Genomic DNA, 25,746 nt, shown 5'->3' on the forward strand with positions numbered 1-25,746 from the left:
GGGATAGTGCTAGGAAACCACCTAGTAAAAGGAAACTTATTTTCGTCGACTCATTTGACTTTCCGACGATTTTACAGTTTTTTTCTTTCAAATTTATAAAATTATATTTTTTTAATAATGTTAAGAAAATCAAAATTTTAAATCAAATTTGCAAGTTAAAAGATATTTCATCAATTAAAAACATCATGCTAATTGATATTCAATGAATAATCTAATCTCTACTAATTAATAAAATATTTTTTGTCAACCAAAAAATGATGAAAAGACAAATTAGTCTTTTATCACAAAAAAATGATGGGTAATAATGTAATTTCACATGTCCAAATTTTATTGTTTTTTGTTGAAGTCTCACCTACGAGTGATGTTAAAATACCTCAAATATTTATATAAAAAAACCAAAAAAAAAAAAAACCTCCCACTCCTCCACGTTCTCTCTTTCTCCCGCTCTCTCCCTCTCTCTCCCTCTCTCTCCTTCTCATTTTCTAACAAAATGTGTTTAAATATACAAAGTGTGTAGGCAAATACTAGTCAACTACAACTTAGTTTATAAATTCACCTTAAAAAATTTAGTTTTCTTAACATTACATTTTTGTTTTGTTTTAATATTTCATTAAAACAAACAAAAAAATCACAGCGGAAACGAAAAAGGCCCCAAAAAACAGAGATTAGGCCCCAAAAAACAGATGTCAATGGCTGCTTCTTCTTCTTCCTCTTCCTCGTGGAAGTACGACGTCTTCCTGAATTTCAGAGGCGAAGACACTCGCAAGATCTTCGTCGGCCATCTCTACAGAGCTCTGGATCAGAAAGCAATCAACACCTTCATCGACGCGGAAAAGCTCAGAAAAGGCAACGACCTTTCGGAACTCCTTTCAGCCATCGAAGAGTCAAGGATTTCGATCGTGGTTTTCTCCCAGAACTACGCTTCTTCGACGTGGTGCTTGAAAGAACTGGTCAAAATCCTGGCGTGCATGGATACAAAGAATCAGATAGTGGTGCCGATCTTCTACCAAGTCGATCCATCTGAAGTTCGTAAGCTCAAGAGAAGTTTTGCAGAAGCTTTTGCTCAACACGAACGCGAATCGAACGCCGAAATGGAAGAGGTGAAGAGCTGGAGGTCCGCACTAACCAGAGCCACCAATTTATCCGGATGGGATTCGCGAAAATACGAGTAATTACTGTTCAATTATATTCTTAATTACTATTGAATTGGGATTTTTAAAGCATCTAGTTTAATTCGGTGCTGTTTTTCATATTTCACAGGGATGATGCCAAGCTTATTGAGGAAATTGTGGTTGACATATTTAAGAGATTGATCCATGTCTCCTCAAGCAAAGATAATGGCTTGGTTGGAATGGATTACCACATAGATAAAGTGAATTCACTGTTACGTCCTGGGGTGAATGATGTTTTCACTGTTGGAATATGGGGTATGGGAGGTATAGGCAAAACCACCATCGCTCGCGCTGTTTATGATGAAATCGCTTGTCAATTTGAAGCTTGCTGCTTTCTCGAAAATATCAAGGAAGGCTTCTCGAAAAATGGTGCAGCACATATGCAGGAAGTGCTTCTTTCTAGAATCTTGAAGGAAAAGGTGCAGAGTTTAGGCACGTTGGATCGAGGTTCCAGAGTGATAATGGAAAGGCTACAAAGGAAAAAAGTGTTCATTGTTCTTGATGACGTTGATGAATTATCCCAAATCGAAGCCTTACTTGGAGAGCAGCATTCATTTGGCGGTGGAAGTCGGGTCATTATAACAACTAGAGATAAACAATTATTAAGTGGAGCTGGTGCTGTATATGAGCCCGAGAACTTAAGGGAGCCAGAAGCTCTTAAACTCTTCAAGCAGTATGCCTTCAGAACAAACCAACCCACCAGAGTTTATGATCAGCTCTCAAGGGATGTCATACAATATGCTCAAGGTCTGCCTTTAGCACTCAAAGTGTTGGGAGCTTTTCTTGATAACAAAACATTGCCCGAGTGGGAAGATGTGTTAGAAAAAATAAGGAAGATCCCGCAAAGGGGAATTCATAATGTGCTTAAAACAAGCTTCGATGGACTGGATGATTCAGAGAAGAATGTCTTTCTAGATATTGCATGTTTCTTGAAAGGAATGGATATAGACATGGCAAAAAAAATTCTGGACAGTTGTGGCTTCTATCCCCATACTGGAATAAGAGTTCTAATTGATCGAGCTCTAATATCTGTCTCAGAGTGGGGGACACTGGAGATGCATGATTTACTAGAGGAAATGGGTCGGGAAATCGTTCGCCAAGAATCTATCAAAGAGCCTGGGAGAAGAAGTAGGTTGTGGAGTTATGAAGATGTTCATCATGTGCTGACTAAAAATACAGTGAGATATCTTTTTCTTATGCAATGTTTAGTAGAAAACTTCAGCTTTTGACCAAAATCTATTTTATAGCAAACATGCATTGTTTATAATATTCAATAAGGTTGTCAGTGTTTTCCTTCACTTTAAATTACATTGTTGGTTTATCCAGGCTACAGAAGCAGTTGAAACCATAATCCTGGATTCGGCAATCTTGAAAGAGGGATGCTCAAATACTGAAGCTTTTGTTAGTATGACAAAACTAAGACTGCTCATGATCGGTGATGACGCTGATATTTACACCAAGCATTTTTACAAATATCATCTTGCAGTCAGGGATTCATTTGGCCATCAAACTCCAAGTGATTGCTTCATAGAACACTGGATTGCGGACTTAAAGTTCCAATCTTCTCAATTGAGGTGCCTCATCTGGCGTGATTGCCCCCTAAAGTCTTGGCCATCCAACTTTCAGTTCAAGAATCTTGTAAACCTTGACATGAGCTATAGTTGCATCGAACAACTTTGGAAAGGAGCTGAGGTACGATTTTTCATTTACGTAAATTTATTATTTTCAAAGTTTAGGTTCTGAGTTGTGCATGTTTTCTTGGACTTTTTAACAGCCTCTGGAAAAGTTGAAATTCATCAATTTATGTCATTGTCAATACCTTAAGAAAACCCCTGACTTCACAAGGGCTACAAGTCTTGAGGAACTGAGATTCGAAAATTGTACAAGGTTATGTGAGGTTGACCCATCCATTTCAGCTTTGAAAAACCTTGCTATATTGAGTCTAACTTGGTGCATTGATCTTAAGATTCTTCCGAGCATCACTGGTATGAAGTCTCTTAAAACCATTCGTCTTTCCGGTTGCTCAAGCCTTGAGAAGTTTCCTGAGATTTCAGATGTTATGGAGAAGCTATCAGAGTTATATTTAGGTGGGACTGCAATTAAAGAACTGCCTTCATCAATTAATAAACTCACGGGCCTTGCTACTTTGGACCTACGAGGCTGTCGAGAACTCAAGAGCCTGCCGAGCAGCATTCATATGGGATCTCTTCAAACCTTTAATCTTTCTGGTTGCTCAAACCTTGAGATGTTTCCAGTGATTTCAGAAGTTATGGAGGAGCTATCAGAGCTTCATTTAGATGGGATTGCAATTAAAGAACTGCCTTCGTCAATTAATAAACTCACGGGCCTTACTGTTTTGGACCTATCTGGGTGTCAAGAACTCAAGAGCCTGCCGAGCAGCATTCATATGAGATCTCTTCAAACCCTTAATCTTTCTGGTTGCTCAAACCTTGAGAAGTTTCCTGAGATTTCAGATGTTATGGAGAAGCTATCAGAGTTATATTTAGGTGGGACTGCAATTAAAGAACTGTCTTCGTCAATTAATAAACTCACGGGTCTTCCTGCTTTGGACCTACGTGGCTGTCAAGAACTCAAGAGCCTGCCGAGGAGCATTCATATGAGATCTCTTCAAACCCTTAATCTTTCTGGTTGCTCAAACCTTGAGAAGTTTCCTGAGATTTCAGATGTTATGGAGAAGTTATCAGAGTTATATTTAGGTGGGACTGCAATTAAAGAACTGTCTTCATCAATTAATAAACTCACGGGCCTTGCTACTTTGGACCTACGAGGCTGTCGAGAACTCAAGAGCCTGCCGAGCAGCATTCATATGGGATCTCTTCAAACCCTTAATCTTTCTGGTTGCTCAAACCTTGGGAAGTTTACAGAAATTTCAGATGTTATGGAGAAGCTATCAGAGTTATATTTAGCTGGGACTGCAATTAAAGAACTGTCTTCGTCAATTAATAAACTCACGGGCCTTACTGTTTTGGACCTATCTGGGTGTCAAGAACTCAAGAGCCTGCCGAGCAGCATTCATATGAGATCTCTTCAAACCCTTAATCTTTCTGGTTGCTCAAACCTTGAGAAGTTTCCAGAGATTTCAGATGTTATGGAGAAGCTATCAGAGTTATATTTAGATGGGACTGCAATTAAAGAACTGCCTTCGTCAATTAATAAACTCACGGGCCTTACTGTTTTGGACCTATATGGGTGTCAAGAACTCAAGAGCTTGCCGAGCAGCATTCGTGTGGGATCTCTTCATACCCTTTTTCTTTCAGGCTGCTCAAAACTTGAGAAGTTTCATGAGATTTCAGATGTTGTGGAGGAGCTATCAGAGCTTCATTTAGATGGGACTGCAATTAAAGAATTGCCTTCGTCAATTAATAAACTCACAGGTCTTCTTACTTTGGACCTACGAGGCTGTCGAGAACTCAAGAGCCTGCCGAGCAGCATTCATATGGGATCTCTTCAAACTCTTAATCTTTCTGGTTGCTCAAACCTTGAGAAGTTTACAGAGATTTCAGATGTTATGGAGAAGCTATCAGAGTTATATTTAGCTGGGACTGCAATTAAAGAACTGTCTTCGTCAATTAATAAACTCACGGGCCTTATTACTTTGGACCTGAAAGGTTGTCGAGAACTCAAGAGCCTGCCGAGCAGCTTTCATATGGGATCTCTTCAAACCCTTAATCTTTCTGGTTGCTCAAACCTTGAGAAGTTTCCAGAGATTTCAGATGTTATGGAGAAGCTATCAGAGTTATATTTAGATGGGACTGCAATTAAAGAACTGCCTTCGTCAATTAATAAACTCACGGGCCTTACTGTTTTGGACTTATATGGGTGTCAAGAACTCAAGAGCTTGCCGAGCAGCATTCGTATGGGATCTCTTCATACCCTTTTTCTTTCAGGCTGCTCAAAACTTGAGAAGTTTCCAGAGATTTCAGATGTTATGGAGAAGCTATCAAAGCTTTATTTAGATGGGACTGCAATTAAAGAACTGCCTTCGTCAATTAATCAACTCAGGGGCCTTACTGTTTTGGACCTATCTGGGTGTCTAGAACTCAAGAGCCTGCCCTGCAGCATTCATATGGGATCTCTTCAAACCCTTAATCTTTCTGGTTGCTCAAAATTTGAGAAGTTTCCAAATATTTCAGATGTTATGGAGAAGCTATCACAACTTTATTTAGGTGGGACTACCATTAAAGAACTGACTTTGTCAATTAATAAACTCACGGGCCTTACTGTTTTGGATCTATCTGGGTGTCAAGAACTCAAGAGCCTGCCGAGCAGCATTCGTATGGGATCTCTGCAAACCCTTATTCTTTCAGGCTGCTCAAAATTTGAGAGGTTTCCAGAGATTTCAGGAATGGAGATGCTATCAGAGCTTCATTTAGATGGGACTGCAATCAAAGAACTGCCTTCATCAATTAATAAACTCACGGGCCTTCGTCATTTAGATGGAGTCCAATCACGTGATTCTTGGGTACCAGGGCAGCAGCATCGCATCAGAAGGTGTGGAGTTCGTCTCTTTTATGCCAATAGTGAAGAGATGCATAACCAAAGCATGACACAGCCTGACTATCCATCATGAAAATTCTGAAGCGGAATTTCGTGCTTTTGGCAGATCACTGGTAAGAGTTGCTCATTCTAAGAGGAACCGTGAGGGGTGTTGCTATAATGCGGCTGAACAAAGTTGAGGTCAGGCCCGGCCCAGGCGCAGTGCAACAGGGGCAATTGTCCAGGGCCCAAAGTTGAATGGGGCACCCAAAAAACAAAATCCAAATAATTAGGTATAAAAAAAAATTTGTCCAAAGCCCAAAATAAAGGCTGTAGGCGATAACTTGTCCAGGTTTTGGGGATTAAAAATCAATATAACATAAAGGGTATCTGAAGGGGACAAGTCGTCCAGGTTTTGGGCATGGAGGAGAGGCATAAGATTCAAGTTTTTCAAAGGGAGCTCCCTCTCTGCTTGGAGCTTGTCACCCAACTGCCCAAGCCCAAGGTACTACGGAGAACACAAACCCTTCTCAAATTTCAGCTTAATTTTTGTGTTCTAAGTCGGAAGCTTCGTTTCTTTTGCTTGAATTGTTCTGGTTTCTGTTTTCAAAATTGGGGTTTTTTTTGTAGCTATTGAGAGGTGCAAGCAGCAGATTTCAGATGCAACCGCAAATTACCTGCATGGACAATCTAAGTGTTCTGAGCAGACTTCAAGTGAGGGGCATGTTTTTGAGGAATTCATTCCATTAACACGGATTTCATACAACTCCAGATGCACCACTCGAAGAGGTATAAAAAAAAGACTCCACCTTCATCAATTTTAGTAAATTTTGTGACTGCCCTTTTGTTTGGTTGCTTATAAAATTTGAGGTGAAGAAGTGGAAAGTATTGATTTTTAGGTGTAGGGTAATGGCAGGAGGAGCAAGTTAAAGGCTATAGTGATGGAGATGAAGAGAAATGGGGTGCTTTTCAGCCTTTCCAAAGGAAAAAAAAAGCATTGGAAAGACAAATGGACCGGTGGCTAAAGAACCTTCTTCGGCTCCGGCTACTAGTTCCACCACGGACACCGTGAGTGGAGACAGTGGTGGGAACAACAAGAACAAAGAGAAAGATGGACAGGGAAACGAAGGCGAAACTGGTCACCGGAGTTGCACCGCCGGTTCTTGCATGCTCTTCTCTTCAACAACTTGGTGGTTCACATGGTATGCAGTTGAGATTAATTTAGTGGGATATGTTATTTTATATGATTGGATGAATATGTGATTGGATTGTGATGTATTGGATGTGTTTAATGCGTTCTGCGTATATGTGATTTTCCATCTGTTTTTAATCATAATTTGGTTGATGTGAAAAATTTTGCACATACATGATAGAAATTGGAAGGCATTTTGCATGCTACTAGTGATGATTTTTTTACACATACATGTGATTAAGCTCGCAAAATATTTATTTTAAACATATGTTTCTGTACTAAAAAGGGCACATTTTGAACTTTCGCACTGGGCATCAAAAAACTCAGGACCGGCCCTGGTTGAGGTGAAACCCCCGACGTGGAGGATTTATATCCTAAAAGATTGGTACTTCCTGATGGGGCAAAGGAAAACTGAAGAGAATAATTCCTGTGTGTTGGATTTGACTGCTCAGTTCTGTTGGGTCTCGACCCTTTCTTACGCGGACCTAAAACCAAACTGTTGTGGCTCTTTAGTTGGCATGTGCGGATCACATGCTAGGTCTTTTTAGCGCTCATAATATAAAGCCTCACATTGTGCAATTTGGACGAGAGGTTGAACCGAAGCAGCTGCACTAGTATGACGGGAAGAGGAGCCGAAACCCAATAGAAGAGAGAAATAATTCGGAGCTGCTGCATTTTTATTTTTTTTTGGTAAGAGTGAAACCAGTTAGAGATTGTTGTAGTTGCAGAGAGACAAATATTTTGTTTCTAATTCGTTTATTCGCTCATCTATTTGTGTGTATTTGAGTGTATTTTGGGTTTGAGTTTGAGAGCTTTCTTTGTAATCTCGTTTTGTTTATTAGTGGAACTTCCTCACTGTCCTTAAACTGGATGTAGGTTTATGCCGAACCAGTATAAATCTTTGTGTCATTTTGAATTGTTTGGTTTTTCATATTTTTTCGTATTAGTTTATTGGTTTCAAATTAGCGCTTCCACACAACACTCTAAACCCAGTGAAGGTGGAGAGGAGCTTCTTGTATTTGGAAGTGCCAATCAGATAATTTGTCATCCAATTTGACATTGTCAGGAAGTGGAGTGGAGATTGTTGTAATGTTAATTCAACATTAGAACAAGAGAAATAGCTCGATGTGCTGAAATTGAAGAATTCAGTTGCAAACAACACATTTATGTTGCTCATCAGAACAAGATAAATTAGAATAATTAAGTTTTTAATTGCCCAATTATTCCATCCCATATGAATTTAGAATCTGGAGGACGTGTTTCTGCTTTGTTTTCAAATGTCCTAAGCACTTTGTAGAGCTGTGGCAACTTTGCAGCCACAAGACATCAATACCAATTACCAAGTACCCTTAATTACTCTTCCAAATGTCTCATATACTCTTCGTGTTGACGCGAACGAGAGAATTTTCAATGTGCTTGGCACACGGCTTGGTACATCAAGTTTTATAATATAATTAGCTGGAAATTTGAAATATTTTTTTAATGAATTGTATCATGACTCATGGTGTTCGAGTAATGTGCCGGCCACACAAAAAAAATTCTTGACATGAACACAATCAAAGGCATTGCTGTTAGTTACTCATAAGAATACAAAGGTTACATGAAAGAAAAAGATTAGACTTCTCATTCCACGTTCAACTTAAATGAATTGCACACGAGTTACTTAGTTACACAATTATGTAAACGTACTAAAGTGTGCACAGCTTTCGGATTAGGTGGGTTGGATGTAGACACAAACTCTTATTAACCATTTTAAATGGGTCAACACGATTATGCCCGACTCAAACAAATTTATTTTTTGTCTTTTCCAAGTCGAATTGTCGAATATGTCTAAAATTGTTACCTCTACTCTTTCTTGGCACTTTCTACCTAAATTCGAGCAAAAACAATGAAAGTAACAAAAATACAATAAAAGATACATCATCCAACAACTTTCATATTTTTAATAGAAAAACACGCATGTAAGTGGCCTTTACAATGGTAGAGAAAAGTACTACGGTGGGAGCTAGCACCATGGATAGAGATTTTCCAGCCACTGTGAAGCTCGGAAATGGCAGGACTATTACCGGGGTTTCGCTCTACAGGGGAAGGATGATGCTGTCAACAAACAAGCAATACCCTGTTGTGTATTTGGGAAGCAATTCAACTAGTCCTAATCCGAGCTCGCTGTGTTTGGAGGGGACGTTGGATCGCCGAGTTGTGGCCGGAAAGATTGTGATTTGCGACCGTGGGATTAGTCCTAGAGTGCAGAAGGGAGAGGTGGTGAAAGAAGCCGGAGGAGTTGGGATGATCTTGGCAAACACAGCTGCAAACGGAGAGGAGCTTGTGGCGGATTGCCACCTTGTTCCGGCGGTTGCTGTGGGAGAGAACGAAGCAAAGGGAATCAAGCATTATGCTTCAACAAGCCCGAGAGCCACCGCAACTCTAACATTTCTTGGAACTAGAGTCGGGGTTAGACCGTCGCCTGTGGTGGCAGCGTTTTCATCCAGAGGGCCTAATCTGGTAAGCCTTGAGATTCTCAAGCCGGATATGGTGGCACCAGGAGTGAACATCCTCGCCGCTTGGACAGGCGCATTAGGCCCGTCCAGCTTGCCAGTAGATCGTAGAAACGTGAAGTTCAATATACTGTCCGGGACTTCAATGTCCTGCCCCCATGTGAGCGGCATTGCCGCTCTGCTCAAGGCAAGGCACCCGGATTGGAGTCCGGCTGCAATAAAGTCCGCCTTGATGACAACCGCTTATGTCCACGACAACACGCGAAAGCCTCTACAAGACTCCTCAGCAGCTTCAATTTCAACCCCGTATGATCACGGTGCGGGGCACATAAACCCGGTTAGGGCTCTTGACCCGGGATTGATTTACGACATTGAGGCGCAGGACTATCTTGAATTCCTCTGCACACAAAGGCTAACACCAACGCAGCTCAAAGTTTTTACCAAGTACTCGAACAGAAGTTGCAAGAACAATCTAGCCAGTCCGGGGGACTTGAACTATCCGGCACTCTCGGTTGTGTTCCCGGACAGAACAAATGTTTCTGTTTTGACACTTCACAGAACTGTCACTAACGTTGGCCCTGCGGTTTCGAATTACCACGCCATTGTTTCACCGTTCAAAGGTGCTTATGTGAAAGTCGAGCCTCGGATGCTGAAATTCACCACAGCCAATCAGAAGCTGTCATACAAAATCATCTTCACTACGAAATCCCGGCAGGCAGTCCCGGAGTTCGGCGGGTTGGTGTGGAAGGATGGAGTGCACAGGGTGAGAAGCCCCATTGTTGTAGTGTGGCTGCCACCACTATAAATCCTGCACCGGATTAATTTCAATGTGTGTTTTTATTAATGCTCTTTTGAATAAACAAATTTTCTGTAATAGTTAGCATCCTTCCTCTGCTTCTTGCTGTGATCTTCTAGCTACTGTCAACCTTAGAACACGGGCGAAACAACGATGTGCAGTGAAAACGTAGATTAAGCAAGTTCAAATCACATTGATGTTGTTAATTAGAAGATTGAGAACTAGATCAGAATAATTTCTTAATTTGCTCAATTTCCATATTGATTCACATGTTTCTGCACTATTTTTATAAGCCACGACTCATAAGCACTTAGTAGGAGTTCTGGTAGTTTTTGCGGGATGACAATTTCAGACATGCACGAAACAAATCAAATTTAAACACGACATGTTGTAGGAATCGAGATCCACGATATTTGTAGCCGCATAAATATGAAGATTTTATGGTAGGTTATCCCTTACCGAAATTTCAACTTGTCCAACGAATCAAGTGCATTTGATATTCGAGATGTCTCACTAATTGTGTGAATATTTCAATTTGGATATGTCTCCAATTATACACAAGTTTTTCTCCGAACTGTTTGAGTACAATTTGGATCAATACCGTCATGAACAGCTTATGCTGCTGAATTCTAATCACGATGGCTTCACCCTTACAAACTAAACTCATAAAATGGGATTTTCTTTTGACGATAAAAAAAAAACACATTAATGCTGGCGGGCCGTGGGCCTATTTGGACTCATTCTGATGGGCCTTTTAAAAATTTAAAACCAGGCTAGTCCAATTCGTATTTAAATTTCCCAATACGTTGAAGAATTATTTTAAGATGATGTTATTTAGACACTCATTTTTTCTTTTCACACACTTCTCTTGATTTTCGGCAATCGAATCGAATAAGTTGAAGGAGATCAAATGAAAAAATTAATAAGAATATGTGAGAGGTAAAAAATATGTGTGAATAGCACTACCCTTATTTTATTACTAGCCTCTTTCTTTTGCATTTGATTTTTTTTTGGATACTTTATTCTTTTTTTTTAAATTGGCTTAATTTTATATTTAGAATAAATTCAACGAAAAAAGCCATTAACTTCTCAGTAAGAAGCGGTTATTTCTTTTCAATTTTTAATTACTAAAATGTTATTTAAAATTTACTAGAATATGCTACGCACAAACCATGTGTGAATTTTTTGTTTTTGTTTTAAAATTAAAGAAGAGCAGCAAGAGAGTGAGCGAGAACGTGAGAGTGAGGAGAGAGAGGATTATAATTTTTCTTGTAATATTACGTTATTGCCTTTAACTTTTTTATTGTAATAATAATCTTTTCATCCTCTTTTAATTGACAAAGAAAATTATATTAATATGTAGTTTAGTTAAAATAAAAATAAAAATAATGCCTTTTTAGCATTAGTAATGTTCCAACAAAGTTTATTATTATTTTTCATATTCCCCCCCCCCCTTTTTCTTCTTATTTTTTTGCTAATTTTTCTGGTTTGTTTAATGTTTTTTTTACAAAAATACCCTTGGAGATGAGAAATCAAATTTTCACGTTAGTTTTGGATTTTTTTTTTAATTCAGGGGTTTTTTTAGTCCAATTTTTTCTTGTGAAACCTTGTGACTTTAAGGAAAAGTTTTGGCTTCCCAACAATAATTTTTTTTTTAACAAGTGATATTATCTGTACTAAGAGGAATGGTGGAGTTAGCATCACAATGAGCTAGCAATAATGTAATTCAAATTCACATTTAACGAGAATTGAAACTAAGAATTAGAAGTAAAAAGTAATACCACTAGACCGTAATATTAAGTTGCAATAGTGAAGATAAATTATTATTATTTTTATGTCCAAACTTAGTAGAAAGAAACTCATTGTGGTTGACTCATTGACTTTCCGACCATTTTACATAGATTTCTCTCTTTCAAATTTTATGGAATTACAATTTTTTGGGGATAGTGCTAGGAAACCACCTAGTAAAAAGAAAATCATTTTCGTTGACTCATTTGACTTCCCGACCATTTTATAGAGTTTTTACTTTCAAATTTTATAAAATTATATATATTTTTTATAATAATGTTTTTTTTTTTGTTGAAATTTTTTTATAATAATGTTAAGGAAATCAAAATTTTAAACTAAATTTGTAAGTTAAATGATATGTTATTAATTAAAAACATCACGTTAATCGACATTTAATGAATGATCTAATCATCTACAACTACAACATAATTTATAAATTTAACTTAAAAAATTTAGTTTTCTTCTTGGTTTTGGTCAAGTGAACATTCCATTAATATTTCTTTAAAACAAACAAACAAAAAAACACAAGGGAACAAAACAAGGCCCTAAAAACAGAGACCAGGCCCAAACAGAAACAAAGCTCAAAGAACAACAAAACCCCAGCAGCAGAGAAGCTGTTGGAGTCCTCGTCCTCATCGCCGCACTGGTAGCTGACCATCTGCTGTGGATACTGTCCCTGTCAGATGTCAATGGCTGCTTCTTCTTCTTCCTCTTCCTCGTGGAAGTACGACGTCTTCCTGAATTTCAGAGGCGAAGACACTCGCAAGATCTTCGTCGGCCATCTCTACAGAGCTCTGGATCAGAAAGCAATCAACACCTTCATCGATGCGGAAAAGCTCAGAAAAGGCAACGACCTTTCGGAACTCCTTTCAGCCATCGAAGAGTCAAGGATTTCGATCGTGGTTTTCTCCCAGAACTACGCTTCTTCGACGTGGTGCTTGAAAGAACTGGTCAAAATCCTGGCCTGCATGGATACAAAGAAGCATATAGTGGTGCCGATCTTCTACCAAGTCGATCCGTCTGAAGTTCGTAAGCTCAAGAGAAGTTTTGCAGAAGCTTTTGATCAACACGAACGCGAATCGAGTGCCGAAATGGAAGAGGTGAAGAGCTGGAGGTCCGCACTAACCAGAGCCACCAATTTATCCGGATGGGATTCGCGAAAATACGAGTAATTACTGTTCGATTATATTCTTAATTACTTTTGAATTGGGATTTTTATAGCATTTAGTTTAATTCGGTGCTGTTTTTTCATATTACACAGGGATGATGCCAAGCTTATTGAGGAAATTGTGGATGACATATTTAAGAGATATATCCAAGTCTCGTCAAGCAAAGATAATGGCTTGGTTGGAATGGATTACCACATAGATGCAGTGAATTCACTATTACGTCCTGGGGTGGATGATGTTTTCACTGTTGGAATATGGGGTATGGGAGGAATAGGCAAAACCACCATCGCTGGCGCTGTTTACGATGAAATCGCTTGTCAATTTGAAGCTTGCTGCTTTCTCGAAAATGTCAAGGAAGGCTTCTCGAAGAATGGTGCAGTACATATGCAGGAAGTGCTTCTTTCTAGAATCTTGAAGGAAAAGGTGCAGAGTTTAGGCACGTTAGATCGAGGTTCCAGAGTGATAATGGAAAGGCTACAAAGGAAAAAAGTTTTCATTGTTCTTGATGACGTTGATGAATTATCCCAAATCGAAGCCTTACTTGGAAAGCAGCATTCATTTGGTGGTGGAAGTCGGGTCATTATAACAACTAGAGATAAACAATTATTAAGTGGAGCTGGTGCTGTATATAAGCCCGAGAACTTAAGTGAGCCAGAAGCTCTTAAACTCTTCTACCAGTATGCCTTCAGAACAATCCAACCCACCCGAAATTATGGTCAGCTCTCAAGGCGTGCCATACAATATGCTCAAGGTCTGCCTTTAGCACTCAAAGTGTTGGGAGCTTTTCTTGATAACAAAACTGTGCCCGAGTGGGTAGATGAGTTGGAAAAAATAAGGAAAATCCCGCAAAAGGGAATTCATAATGTGCTTAAAACGAGCTTTGATGGACTAGATGAGTCAGACAAGGACATCTTTCTAGATATTGCATGTTTCTTGAAAGGAATGGATATAGACAGTGCAAAAAAAAGTCTGGACAGTTGTGGCTTATATCCCCATCGTGGAATAAGAGTTCTAATCGACCGAGCTCTCATATCTGTGTCAAAGTGGGGGGAACTGGTGATGCATGATTTACTAGAGGAAATGGGTCGGGAAATCGTTCGCCAAGAATGTATCAAAGAGCCTGGGAGAAGAAGTAGGTTGTGGAGTTATGAAGATGTTCGTCATGTGCTGACTCAAAAAACAGTGAGATATCTTTCTCTTATGCAATGTTTCGTAGAAAGCTTCAGCTTTCGACGAAAATCTATTTTATAGCAAACATGCATTGTTTATAATATTCAATAAGGTTCTTTGTGTTTTCCTTCACTTTAATTTACATTGTTGGTTTATCCAGGCTACAGAAGCAATTGAAGGCATAATCCTGGATTCAGCAATCTTTAAAGAGAGATGCTCAAATACTGAAGCATTTGTTAGTATGACAAAACTAAGACTGCTCATGATACGTGATGGTTACTTTGACGAATATGGGTTTGTATCCGAGGATTCATTTGACAGTCAAACTTCAACTGAAGCAGAAGATGAGCTTGCATTCGGGGATTCATTTGACAATCGAGCTCCACATGATTGCTTCATAAAACACTGGATTGCGGACTTAAAGTTCCAAAGTTCTCAGTTGAGGTGTCTCATCTGGCGTGGTTGCCCCCTCAAGTCTTGGCCATCCAACTTCCAGTTCAAGAATCTTGTAAACCTTGACATGAGCAATAGTCGCATCGAACGACTTTGGAAGGGAGCTGAGGTATGATTTTTCATTTACGTAAATATATTTATTTTCAATGTTTAGGTTCTGAGATGTGTTGTGCATGTTTTCTTGGACTTTTTAACAGCCTCTGGAAAAGTTGAAATCTATCAACTTAAGTGATTGTGGATACCTTAAGAAAACCCCCGACTTCACAAAGGCTACAAGTCTTGAGGAACTAAATTTTGAAGGTTGTACAGGGTTATATGAGGTTGACCCATCTATTTCAGCTCTGAAAAGCCTTGCTATATTGAATCTAGGAGGCTGTGAAGAACTCAAGAGCCTGCCGAGCAGTATTCATATGGGATCTCTTCAAACCCTTAATCTTTTTGGTTGCTCAAACCTTGAGAAGTTTCCAGATATTTCAGATGTTATGGAGAATCTATCAGAGTTATATTTACAATGGACTGCCATTAAAGAACTGCCTTCGTCAATTAATAAACTCACATGCCTTACTCTCTTGGACCTACGAGGCTGTCGAGAACTCAAAAGTCTGCCGAGCAGTATTCATATGGGATCTCTTCAAACCCTTAAGCTTTCTGGTTGCTCAAACCTTGAGATGTTTCCAAATATTTCGGGTGTTATGGAGAAGCTATCACAGCTTCATTTAGATGAGACGGCAATTAAAGAACTTCCCTCCTCAATCAATAGTCTCACGGGCCTTACTGTTTTGAACCTATCTAGGTGTCGAAAACTCAAGAGCCTGCCGAGCAACATTCATATGGGATCTCTTCAAACCCTTATTCTTTCTGGTTGCTCAATGCTTGAGAAGTTTCCAGATATTTCAGATGTTATGGAAAAGCTATCAGAGCTTTATTTAGATGAGACTGCAATTAAAGAACTGCATTCGTCAATTAATAAACTGACAGGCCTTACTGTTTTGAACCTATTTGGGTGTCGAGAACTCAAGAGTCTGCCGAGCAGCATTCATATGGGATCTCTTCAAACCCTTATTCTTTCTGGTTGCTCAATGCTTGAGAAGTTTCCAGATATTTCAGATGTTATGGAGAAGCTATCACAGCTTCATTTAGATGAGACGGCAATTAAAGAACTTCCCTCCTCAATCGATAGTCTCACGGGCCTTACTGTTTTGAACCTATCTAGGTGTCGAAAACTCAAGAGCCTGCCGAGCAACATTCATATGGGATCTCTTCAAACCCTTATTCTTTCTGGTTGCTCAATGCTTGAGAAGTTTCCAGATATTTCAGATGTTATGGAAAAGCTATCAGAGCTTTATTTAGATGAGACTGCAATTAAAGAACTGCATTCGTCAATTAATAAACTGACAGGCCTTACTGTTTTGAACCTATTTGGGTGTCGAGAACTCAAGAGTCTGCCGAGCAGTATTCATATGGGATCTCTTCAAACCCTTAATCTTTCTGGTTGCTCAAACCTTGAGATGTTTCCAAATATTTCGGGTGTTATGGAGAAGCTATCAAAGCTTCATTTAGATGAGACGGCAATTAAAGAACTTCCCAATCAATAGTCTCACGGGCCTTACTATTTTGAGCCTAAGAGGCTGTCGAGAACTCAAGAGCCTGCCGAGTCTGCCAAGCAGCATTCAAATGGGATCTCTTCAAACCCTTATTCTTTCGGGTTGCTCTATGCTTGAGAAGTTTCCAGATATTTCAGATGTTATGGAGAAGCTATCAGAGCTTTATTTAGACGAGACTGCAATTAAAGAACTGCATTCGTCAATTAATAAACTCACGAGCCTTACTATTTTGAACCTAAGAGGCTGTCGAGAACTCAAGAGCATGCCAAGCAGCATTCATATGGGATCTCTTCAAACCTTTAATCTTTCTGGTTGCTCAGACCTTGAGAAGTTTCCAGATATTTCAGGTGTTATGGAGAAGCTATCAGAGCTTTATTTAGACGAGACTGCCATTAGAGAACTGCCTTCGTCAATTAATAAACTCACAGGCCTCACTGTTTTGGACCTATCTCGGTGTCAAGAACTCAAGAGCCTGCCGAGCAGCATTCATATGGGATCTCTTCGAACTCTTATTCTTTCAGGTTGCTCAATGCTTGAGAAGTTTCCAGATATTTCAGATGTTATGGAGAATCTATTAGAGTTATATTTTGATGGGACTGACATTAAAGAACTGCCTTCGTCAATTAATAAACTCACGGGCCTTACTGTTTTGAACCTATCTGGGTGTCAAGAACTCAAGAGCCTGCCGAGCAGCATTCATATGGGATCTCTTCAAACCCTTATTCTTTCGGGTTGCTCAATGCTTGAGAAGTTTCCAGATATTTCAGATGTTATGAAGAAACTATCAAGGTTATATTTAGATGGGACTGCCATTAAAGAACTGCCTTCGTCAATTAGTAAACTCACTGGCCTTACTGTTTTGGACCTATCTGGGTGTCAAGAACTCAAGAGCCTGCCGAGAAGCATTCATATGGGATCTCTTCAAACCCTTAATCTTTCTGGTTGCTCAAAACTTTGAGAAGTTTCCTGATATTTCAGATTTTTTGGGGAAGCTATCAAAGTTATATTTAGATGGGACTGCAATTAAAGAACTGCCTTCTTCAATTTGAAATCTTCCTGGGCTTGTTACGTTGAACCTAAGAGATTGCAAAAAACTCAAGTCTACCAAGCAGCATTTGTGATCTCAAGTCCCTACACTATCTTAGTCTCTCTGGTTGCCCAAAGTTTGAGGTGTTGGAATTATTGGGTATTGCTCATTTATCATTATTGAATACATTAGAACTCAGCAGAACAATTTTGAGAGCTTGCCTGCAGAAATGAATTGGCTTCATTGGTTAACAAGTCTCAAATTGGAAGGTTGCAAGGGACTGAAATCAATACCAGAGATTTCATCAACTATAAGGTTCATAGATGCCCATGATTGCACAGCTTTGGAATCTGTTTCAACACCAAGCAAGTTTTTTCCCAAGAATCTTTACTTGACATTTTCAAACTGCTTCCAGCTGGTGCAAAATCTATTTGAAGATGTTGTGGAAGCTCATCAGGTCTCTCTCTCTCTCTCTCTCTCTCTCTCTCTCTCTCTCTCTCTACGTGCAAAAGTACGAAACATATCTAATGCAAGTCCAGTTTACCTTTGTTTTCATTCTGCAGGGTAATCTGCAACCTCTTTCCTTGTTTATGTATCTTCCTGGAAGTAAACTTTCAGATTGGTTCAGCCATCAGTGTAGCAGATCTTCTGTAACTGTGCATCTACCACAGTCTAGGATCATAAGATTTTAGGATTCGCTGTGTGCGGTGTTACCAAGTTCAAGTATGCACATTATGCATCTGATCTATCTGCTCTGTGTTTTTGTACCTTCAAAGGAGAGCATGCATGGCGAGCGCGGTTTCTGCTTTGATTTGCTTGATTTGAGCATCACAAGAGGCAGGTTACTTGAGTCAGATTATGTGATTCTGGGGCACCAGTTCAGCAGCATCGCGTCAGAAGGAGTGGAGTTCGTCTCTTTTATGCCAACTGTGAGGGGGTGCATAATCTCTTTTACGCCAATTGTGAAAGGAAGCTAATTGTAAGCCCGTGTGGTCCCTTTTATCCCAAATTTGAGGTGGTGCGTTATTGAAGCATGATACAGCCGGATCAATTCCACTTTCAAGAACAACACTATCATCATGAGAATTCTGAAGCCGAACTTCGTGCTTTTGGAAAATCACTGGTAAGAGTTGCTCATTCTGAGAGGAACCGTGAGGGGTGTTGCTATAACGAGGGTGAACAAATTGGAAGTGATACCTCTGACGCAGAGGATTTGTATTCTAAAAGATTGGTACTTCCTGATGGGGCAAGGGAAAACTGAAGAGAACAATCCCTCTGTGTTGGATTTGATGGCTCAGTTCTGTTGGGTCTCGACCCTTTCTACGCGGACCTAAACCCAAACTTATGTGGCTCTTTAGTTGGCATATGCGGATCACATGCTAGGTCTTTTTAGTGCTCGTATATAAAGCCTCGCATTGTGCAATTTGGATGAGACGGTGGGACATGGGAATAGAAGCAGCAGCAGCACTAGTGTAAAGGAAAGAGAAGAGCCGACACCCAATGGAAGAGAGAAATAAAATGGGGAGCTGCTGCGTTTAAAGTTCTGTAAGAGTGAAACCAGTCAGAGATTGTTGTAGTTGTAGAGAGACAAATATTTTGTTTGTAATTCGTTTTTTTCCCTCTTCTATTTGAAAGTGTTTCTGGGTGTATTTTGGGTTTGAGTTTGAGAGCACTCTTTATAATCTTCTTTTCCTTTTGTTTATTAGTGGACCTTCCTTGCTGTCCCCGAACTGGATGTAGGCTTACGCTGAACCAATATAAATCTTTGTGTCATTTTTAATTGTTTGTTTTGTCATATTTTTCAGTATTAGTTTATTAGTTTCAAATTAGTGTTTCCGCACAACACACTGAACCCAGTGAAGGTGGAAAGGAGCTTCTTGTATTTGGAATTGCCAATTCAGATAATGTGAGTGATCCAATTTGACATTGACAGAGGTTGAGATGAGCTTGTTGTAATGTTAGTACAAAATTAGAACAAGAGAAATGACTCGATGTGCTGAAATTGAAAATTTCAGTTGCAACGCATTTATGTTGCTCATGCAAACAAGATTAATTAGATTAATTAAGTTTTTAATTGCCCAATTCTGTTCCATATGAATTTAGAAATTAGAATATCACTTTGTAGAGCTGTAATAACCATGCAGCCTCAAGACATAAGTAGCAAGTACCCTTAATTACTCTTCCGGATGTCTCAGGTTCGTGTTGACATAAACGATAGATTTTTCAGTGTGCTTGGCGTACAACTTGGTACACCAAGTTTTATAATATAATTGGTTGGAAGCTTGAAATTATTTTTTTAACGAATTGTATGATTACTTGGTGTACCGAACAATGTGCCGGCCTCACAAAAAAACTTCTCGACATGAACACAACCCAAAGGCGTCACTATTAGCTACTGATAAGAATACAAAGTTTACATGAAAGAAAAAGGTTAAACTATCATTTCACGTTCAACTTAAATAATTACACACGAGTTATCTAGTTATGCAATTGTGTAAGCGTGCTAAAGTGTATGTCACTTTCGAATTAGGTGGGTTGGATGGGAACACAAACTCTTATTAACCATGATAAATGGGTTAGCACGATTATGCCCAACCCAAACAAATTTATTTTTTGTTCTTTTCAAGTCGGAATCTGCCTAAAATTGTTACCTCTACTCTTTCTTGGCACACCCAAATTCGAACAAAAACAATGAAATGTACATCCGAACAAAAATACAATAAAAGGTTCATCATACAACAACTTTCATATTTTTAATAGAAAACGCGCATTATCCTCGTCATACATATGAAAGATTTCAGAGTAGTACCATTAATAATGTGACAGTAGTTTAGAAGCCAAACGATGCTATTAGACATGACACATATGTGAGAAGCTGACACTTACCTCGAGGATATTTCCAATCACTCTAACTCATTTTTCATATGAATAGCGAGATCGGAATATATTTCCGATTTACAAAGAAGTTATTGGGTTGGGTATGCAGATGAAGATTCAACATAGTTGAACGATATCGCGTAGTGTAGAATATCATTTTTTTTTTGTTTGGTTACACTAGGTGCATTTGCCTTTTTATTTCAATAAAATTTCACCTCGCACAATCGAGGGTTCTTTAACAAAAAGGAAAAGTGTAGATGTATAGAATATCATTTATACTAAAAAAAACATATTCATACAAATTATACTCATGAGATTTGCAGTTGGCGCATTACTACAGTGACGAAAAATAATAATACGTATACACTTTGATGCGAATTCGATCCTTATGAATTTGTTGTGAATTCGATCCTTATAGATTTTCCTCTTCTTTAATAACTAATTACCTAAACCACCAACGTTGCTCTACTGTAAAAATTAATAATAAATAAAAGGAAGGGTCATTTAAGATTTGCTGAGTTTCAAAACCAGATTAGTGTACTTTACGTGATGATCTAATTTGCATTGCCTCATTGACTTCGTGTCGGTCAGACCATTTTCCGGTGATCCAATTTGTAGTTCAGTTGGGTTAGCAGCTCAATCATAAGCGAGTCGTCGAGGCTTTCGATCGTGGTTTTCTCCCAGAACTACGCTTATTCGACGTGGTGCTTGAAAGAACTGGTCAAAATCCTGGCGTGCATGGACGCAAAGAAGCAGATAGTGGTGCCGATTTTCTACCAAATTGATCCATCTGAAGTTCGTAAGCTCAAGATAAGTTTTGCAGAGCTTTTCCTCAAAACGAACGCGAATCGAATGCCGAAATGAAAGAGGTGGAGAGCTGGAGGTCCGCGCTAACCAGAGCCGCCAATTTATCCGCTGGGATTCGCGAAAATACGAGTAATTTGGATCAATACCGTCATGAACAGCTTATGCTGCTGAATTCTAATCACGATGGCTTCACCCTTACAAACTAAACTCATGAAATGGGATTTTCTTTTGACGAAAAATAAAAATAAATAAATAATAATAATGCTGGCGGGCCGTGGGCCTATTTGGACTCATTCTGATGGGCCTTTTAAAAATTTAAAACCAGGTCAGTCCAATTGGTATTTGAATTTTCCAATACGTTGAAGAATTATTTTAGGATGGTGTTATCCAGACAATCATTTTTCTTTTCACACATTTTTTTTCGATTTTTGACAGTTGAATCGAATAATTTGAAGAATATCAAATGACAAAATTAATAAGAATATGTGAGAGGGAAAAAATATGTGTGAATATATCTACCCTTATTTTATTACTAGCCTTTTTCTTTTGCATTTGATTTTTTTTGGATACTTTATTCTTTTTAAAAAAAAAATTGGCTTAATTTTATATTTAGAATAAATTCAACATAAAAAGCCATTAACTTCTCAGTAAGAAGCGGTTATTTCTTAGCAATTTTTTAATTACTAAACTTTTATTTAAAATTTACTAGAATATAGCCATGCACAAAGTGTGTGTGAATTTAATGTTTTTTTTTTTAAGGAGAGCAGAAGAGAGCAAAAGAGTGAGAGAGAATGTGAGAGTGGGAAGGGAGGATTATTATTATTATTTTTAAAATTAAAGGCGCCGGCATCCCACACGACTCACGCGCCGCGGTACACCAGTACTCGCCTTCCTCGCGAAGGTCATAATTTTGCTGGTTTTCATCCTAACTTCCAAGGCTAATTTCTAACTCCATACTTAACCAAATTCAATGATTCACAAGCCAACTAGAAACTAGGAATGTGGGAAAAATGTTTATACTATTTCGGGGTCCAATCGTGGCCGGAGTTGAACGGGGAAACAACCTAAAAGTGGCCTGATGGTCACAACCAAACTTTCCAAAATTTTGGAAACTTCTTCCCAACTTTCATAGCTAGTTTCTAATTCAATTCTTAACCAAACTTGATGATTAAAAATCCATAATGAAGTTAGAAATCTAGAGAAGAGAGTCATACCCTTAGGAGGCCCAACAGAGATCGGAGTTGGCCGAAAATTTGGTTTGAAAATGGTCAAATGGTCACGGGTCTTATTTTCTGGAAATCTGGGAAATTTTTCCCAGGTTGCTTCCTAATTACGATGGTGTTATGGCGAAACTCGCTAGAGAAGGCAGTGAGTGGTGGCGCTTTTTGTTGAACTGGCAGAGAGAGAGAGTTGACAGAGATGAGAGAGAAGACACGAGAAAGTTCTCGAGGGAGAGATCACGGAGAGGAAAAGAAAAGGGCACCAGAAATGGGGTGCCACGTGTCAGTCATGTGGTGTCCAAAGTGGAGAAATATTTCCATTTGTGAACTTACCAAAATACCCTTACATTTTGAATTCCATAATATCCCCGTTTTTGCTTCAAATTCAAATCCGAGTACTTTATCCGCTAACCAGAGCCGCCAATTTATTCGCTGGGATTCGCAAAAATACGAGTGAACTTACCAAAATACCCTTGCAGGAACCTCTTTCAACGATTCATCAAAATTGGGTCTGTAAGTATAATTCATCAGCCATGTATTTTTGTATGCTTGCTTCTTTATGTAACCATAAAATAAAGTGATTTATTTATGATAAAAAATATGCCTTTTGTTAAAGTTTGGAAACATAGATCAGGGATTAAGGTCGCTTTATTAACTGTGATTATATTTCTTAGCCAGTTAGACGGTTGTTGGAGTATGTGGCCAAGTGGCCAACTTTTGGCTATAAAAAATTATAAAGAAAAAAAAAGCAAAGGACAACATGATTATGTTTCCTTGTTTTATGGCTTGTTTTATGGCTTGTTTTGTGGCTTTTTCAAAGCCATAATATGTTTGGTTTCGGAGAAGAAAAGAGAAGAGGATGAGTGCACTAATTTTCAGTTTTAGTAGCCCATCTTTGAGAGAGCAAAGAGAGATGCAGAGAGCAGAAAACTGAGAGCAGAAAGAGAAGAAAGAAAGGTGATTTCTTTCTTTGTTGGTACTCACTCAATCAAAATTGTATTTGTGTATTAGCTTTGAGCTTTGTATAGAGAGGAAATTATTCACTATATTTCCCTCTCTATTTGTTTCTTTGGTGAGTGAGAGTTATTGGGTGTATTGGGTTATTTGGGTTGTGAGATTGCCAACACTTTGTAAACTCCCATTTGGTTGATAGTGGATTATTGGGTGAGCTCTTACTGCTTCGAGGACGTACTCCAGTTACACTGACTGTTGAGGAATCTCGTTAAAATCTTGGTGTCTTTAATATTTTGTTCTTGCCTTTCATTTGATAAATTTCCTGTGGGTTAGCTTGAGTTGGTTCCAACGGGTTTGGTGCTATCCTAGCACAACATAGATTTCATATGTCACACTCACACTTCTGTCTAGCCAATTTCTCCAGTTATTGGTAGAGGACATGTTAACAGAGCTTGACCGAATTAAATTTAATATGTTGATTATTTCTTTAATTGATCATTTCCAATGTTACAATATACAAGTATTTATAAGAAGGAACCCTATAATTGACTCCTATGATTTATACAATTGATACAAAATAGGAAAGTAAATAAGGAAAACTAGTGAAAAGGGCTTGAAAACTTTGAGTTTTAACGATAAAGATAAAATAAAGGGTAAATTGAATAGTACCAGGATTGACTTTTTAGTGTAAAAATATGGTTTTTCGTTAAAGTGAACAATACTGGGAGCTTTTCGTTAAAGTTCCCAAGTAAATATCTAGCTAATTGCTACAATCAACACTAAGTAAAAAGGTAATCATTCCAACATATTTGCTCAAATCAACGTTGATTGTATGTTAATCTAGGCAAATATCTTGTATGATTGTTAACTTTCTCAACACTCCTCCTCAAGTTGGAGAGTGAATATCATGAACATCCAACTTGCCCAACAAAGAACAAAAGCGTTCCTTGCCTAAGGCCTTGGTAAAGATGTTTGCCAACTATGATGTGGATGGAACAAATCCGGTGACGATCTTTCCTTCCATAATCTTATCTCGGACAAAATGACAATCAATCTTTATATGTCTTGTTCGTTCATGAAACACGGAATTGGCGGCAATATGGAGGGCTGCTTGGTGATCACAAAATAGGGTGGCTGGGCCTTGATTTTTAATCCTCAAATCAGGAAACAAGTTTTGCAGCCATGCTAGTTCACAACACATTGCTGCCATAGGTTGGTACTCTGCTTCGGCTGACGACAAAAATGTTGAGAAAAAAACTTAGAGTACACAACTCTAACACAAGTGTTGGAAAGACAACACAAGTAAATAAATTACTTGATATCCACACACCCTATTTTACTTCTCACACACCCCTTGATAATTTATGTCCGTTGATCTTCTTCAAATCATCCGATCTGACGGCCGAAAATTAAAAAAGTGTGTGAGAAGTAAAATAAAGTGTGTGGATATCACACCCCTACTCAAGGACACTCTTTTAGAAGCTATGACACTCACTCTTTTTAGAGACAAACTCTAGACCACTCACACTCCTACAAGACTACTTTTACTTCTCACTCTCACTTGGTTGGTTGCTTGCTTGATTCTTACTGGATTGATTGGTTCAAATACACCTATCTTATATTTATAGGCTTGCTAACCGACTTACCTAGTCGGTGAAATTGGATTCTTCCATTTTAACCACATGTTTTGTGATGGTTCTAGGCTTTTCTACAAACCATTTTTCTAGATTTTCTTAGTCTAAGGGCGGTGGACTTAGGCTTTTCCATCCAAATACCAATTGTTGCATTTTGCTAGAGTTTTCTAGCATCTTTGCATTTATGATTCCAAATGGGCTGGACCTTAGTTATTGGGCTGGTGTTGTACTTTTAACAAAAGATACAATTTTTTGGCGTTTGCTCTTTCATGTGATGAGATAGTTTCCAATAAACACACAATAACTTGTGGTGGATCGTCGGGTAGTAGGACAACATGCCCAATCTAAATCACAATACACCTTCAACTTTAAATAATTTTGAGAAGGAAACATTATGCCTTGGCCGGGGGTGCCCTTGAGGTATTTCAAAATACGCAAAGCAGCATCATAATGTGGCATCCGAGGAGTTTGCATAAACCTACTCAATAAGTGAACCGCGTATGTACTATCCAGCCATGTAATGGTGTTGGAAGAATAATGCAAACTTTTGTCTAGTTTTGATGGATAACAGCTCAGCTTAGGCAGCTTTCTGCTAGTCTTAGTGCTAGTGTTAGTTGTTTGTTTTAGTCATGATGTTTAATGTTTACTTTAGGCCTACTTAAGTGATAATATTCCCTCATCATTGTAAAGCTTGTTAGTGGCTTAAGTTAGAGAGAGTGGAGGTCATCATTATGCTTGCTTAGCTGCCATTGTCCTCTACCTTTTGTCCTCCATTCTTTCTTTCCCGTTTCTTCTTCTATATATGTTTGATCTTGTAACTGTTTTATATATGAAATATACATAAAAAATTCAATATGGTATCAGAGCAGGAACTCTAAATTCCTGACTCTA

At 38.6% G+C, this 25,746-nt stretch overlaps 3 protein-coding genes and 1 long non-coding RNA gene across 9 annotated transcripts in view; all 4 read left to right on the forward strand.

Moving 5' to 3' along the window:
* Positions 1-25,746, forward strand: part of LOC139194941 (uncharacterized) — a 77,663-nt gene that overhangs the window by 13,291 nt on the left and 38,626 nt on the right. The gene's annotated exons all lie outside the window — the stretch shown is intronic.
* On the forward strand, positions 658-7,777 carry LOC114825104 (disease resistance protein RPV1-like). Of its 6 annotated transcripts, none has more exons than XM_070820069.1 (7): positions 658-1,168; positions 1,261-2,350; positions 2,499-2,864; positions 2,947-6,174; positions 6,300-6,458; positions 6,569-6,871; positions 7,148-7,777. In XM_070820069.1, the coding sequence occupies exons 1-4, from the start codon at positions 684-686 to the stop codon at positions 5,761-5,763; spliced, it is 4,758 nt and encodes a 1,585-aa protein (XP_070676170.1). In that variant the 5' UTR covers positions 658-683; the 3' UTR covers positions 5,764-6,174; positions 6,300-6,458; positions 6,569-6,871; positions 7,148-7,777. The 6 variants fall into 6 exon arrangements, with proteins under 6 accessions (XP_070676170.1, XP_070676178.1, XP_028959287.2 ...); XM_070820077.1 differs by having other exon boundaries at positions 7,189-7,777; XM_029103454.2 differs by having other exon boundaries at positions 6,575-6,871.
* On the forward strand, positions 8,853-10,364 carry LOC103417857 (subtilisin-like protease SBT1.3). Its single transcript, XM_008356016.4, has one exon. The coding sequence runs from the start codon at positions 8,875-8,877 to the stop codon at positions 10,159-10,161; it is 1,287 nt and encodes a 428-aa protein (XP_008354238.4). The 5' UTR covers positions 8,853-8,874; the 3' UTR covers positions 10,162-10,364.
* Positions 12,500-19,143, forward strand: LOC103417856 (disease resistance protein RPV1-like). The gene is made up of 5 exons (XM_017327449.3): positions 12,500-13,108; positions 13,202-14,291; positions 14,440-14,841; positions 14,930-17,820; positions 17,927-19,143. The coding sequence occupies exons 1-4, from the start codon at positions 12,624-12,626 to the stop codon at positions 16,325-16,327; spliced, it is 3,375 nt and encodes a 1,124-aa protein (XP_017182938.2). The 5' UTR covers positions 12,500-12,623; the 3' UTR covers positions 16,328-17,820; positions 17,927-19,143.

The sequence above is a fragment of the Malus domestica genome, chromosome 01, assembly GCF_042453785.1.
Source record: "Malus domestica chromosome 01, GDT2T_hap1".
In the NCBI taxonomy this organism is placed as follows: domain Eukaryota; kingdom Viridiplantae; phylum Streptophyta; class Magnoliopsida; order Rosales; family Rosaceae; genus Malus; species Malus domestica.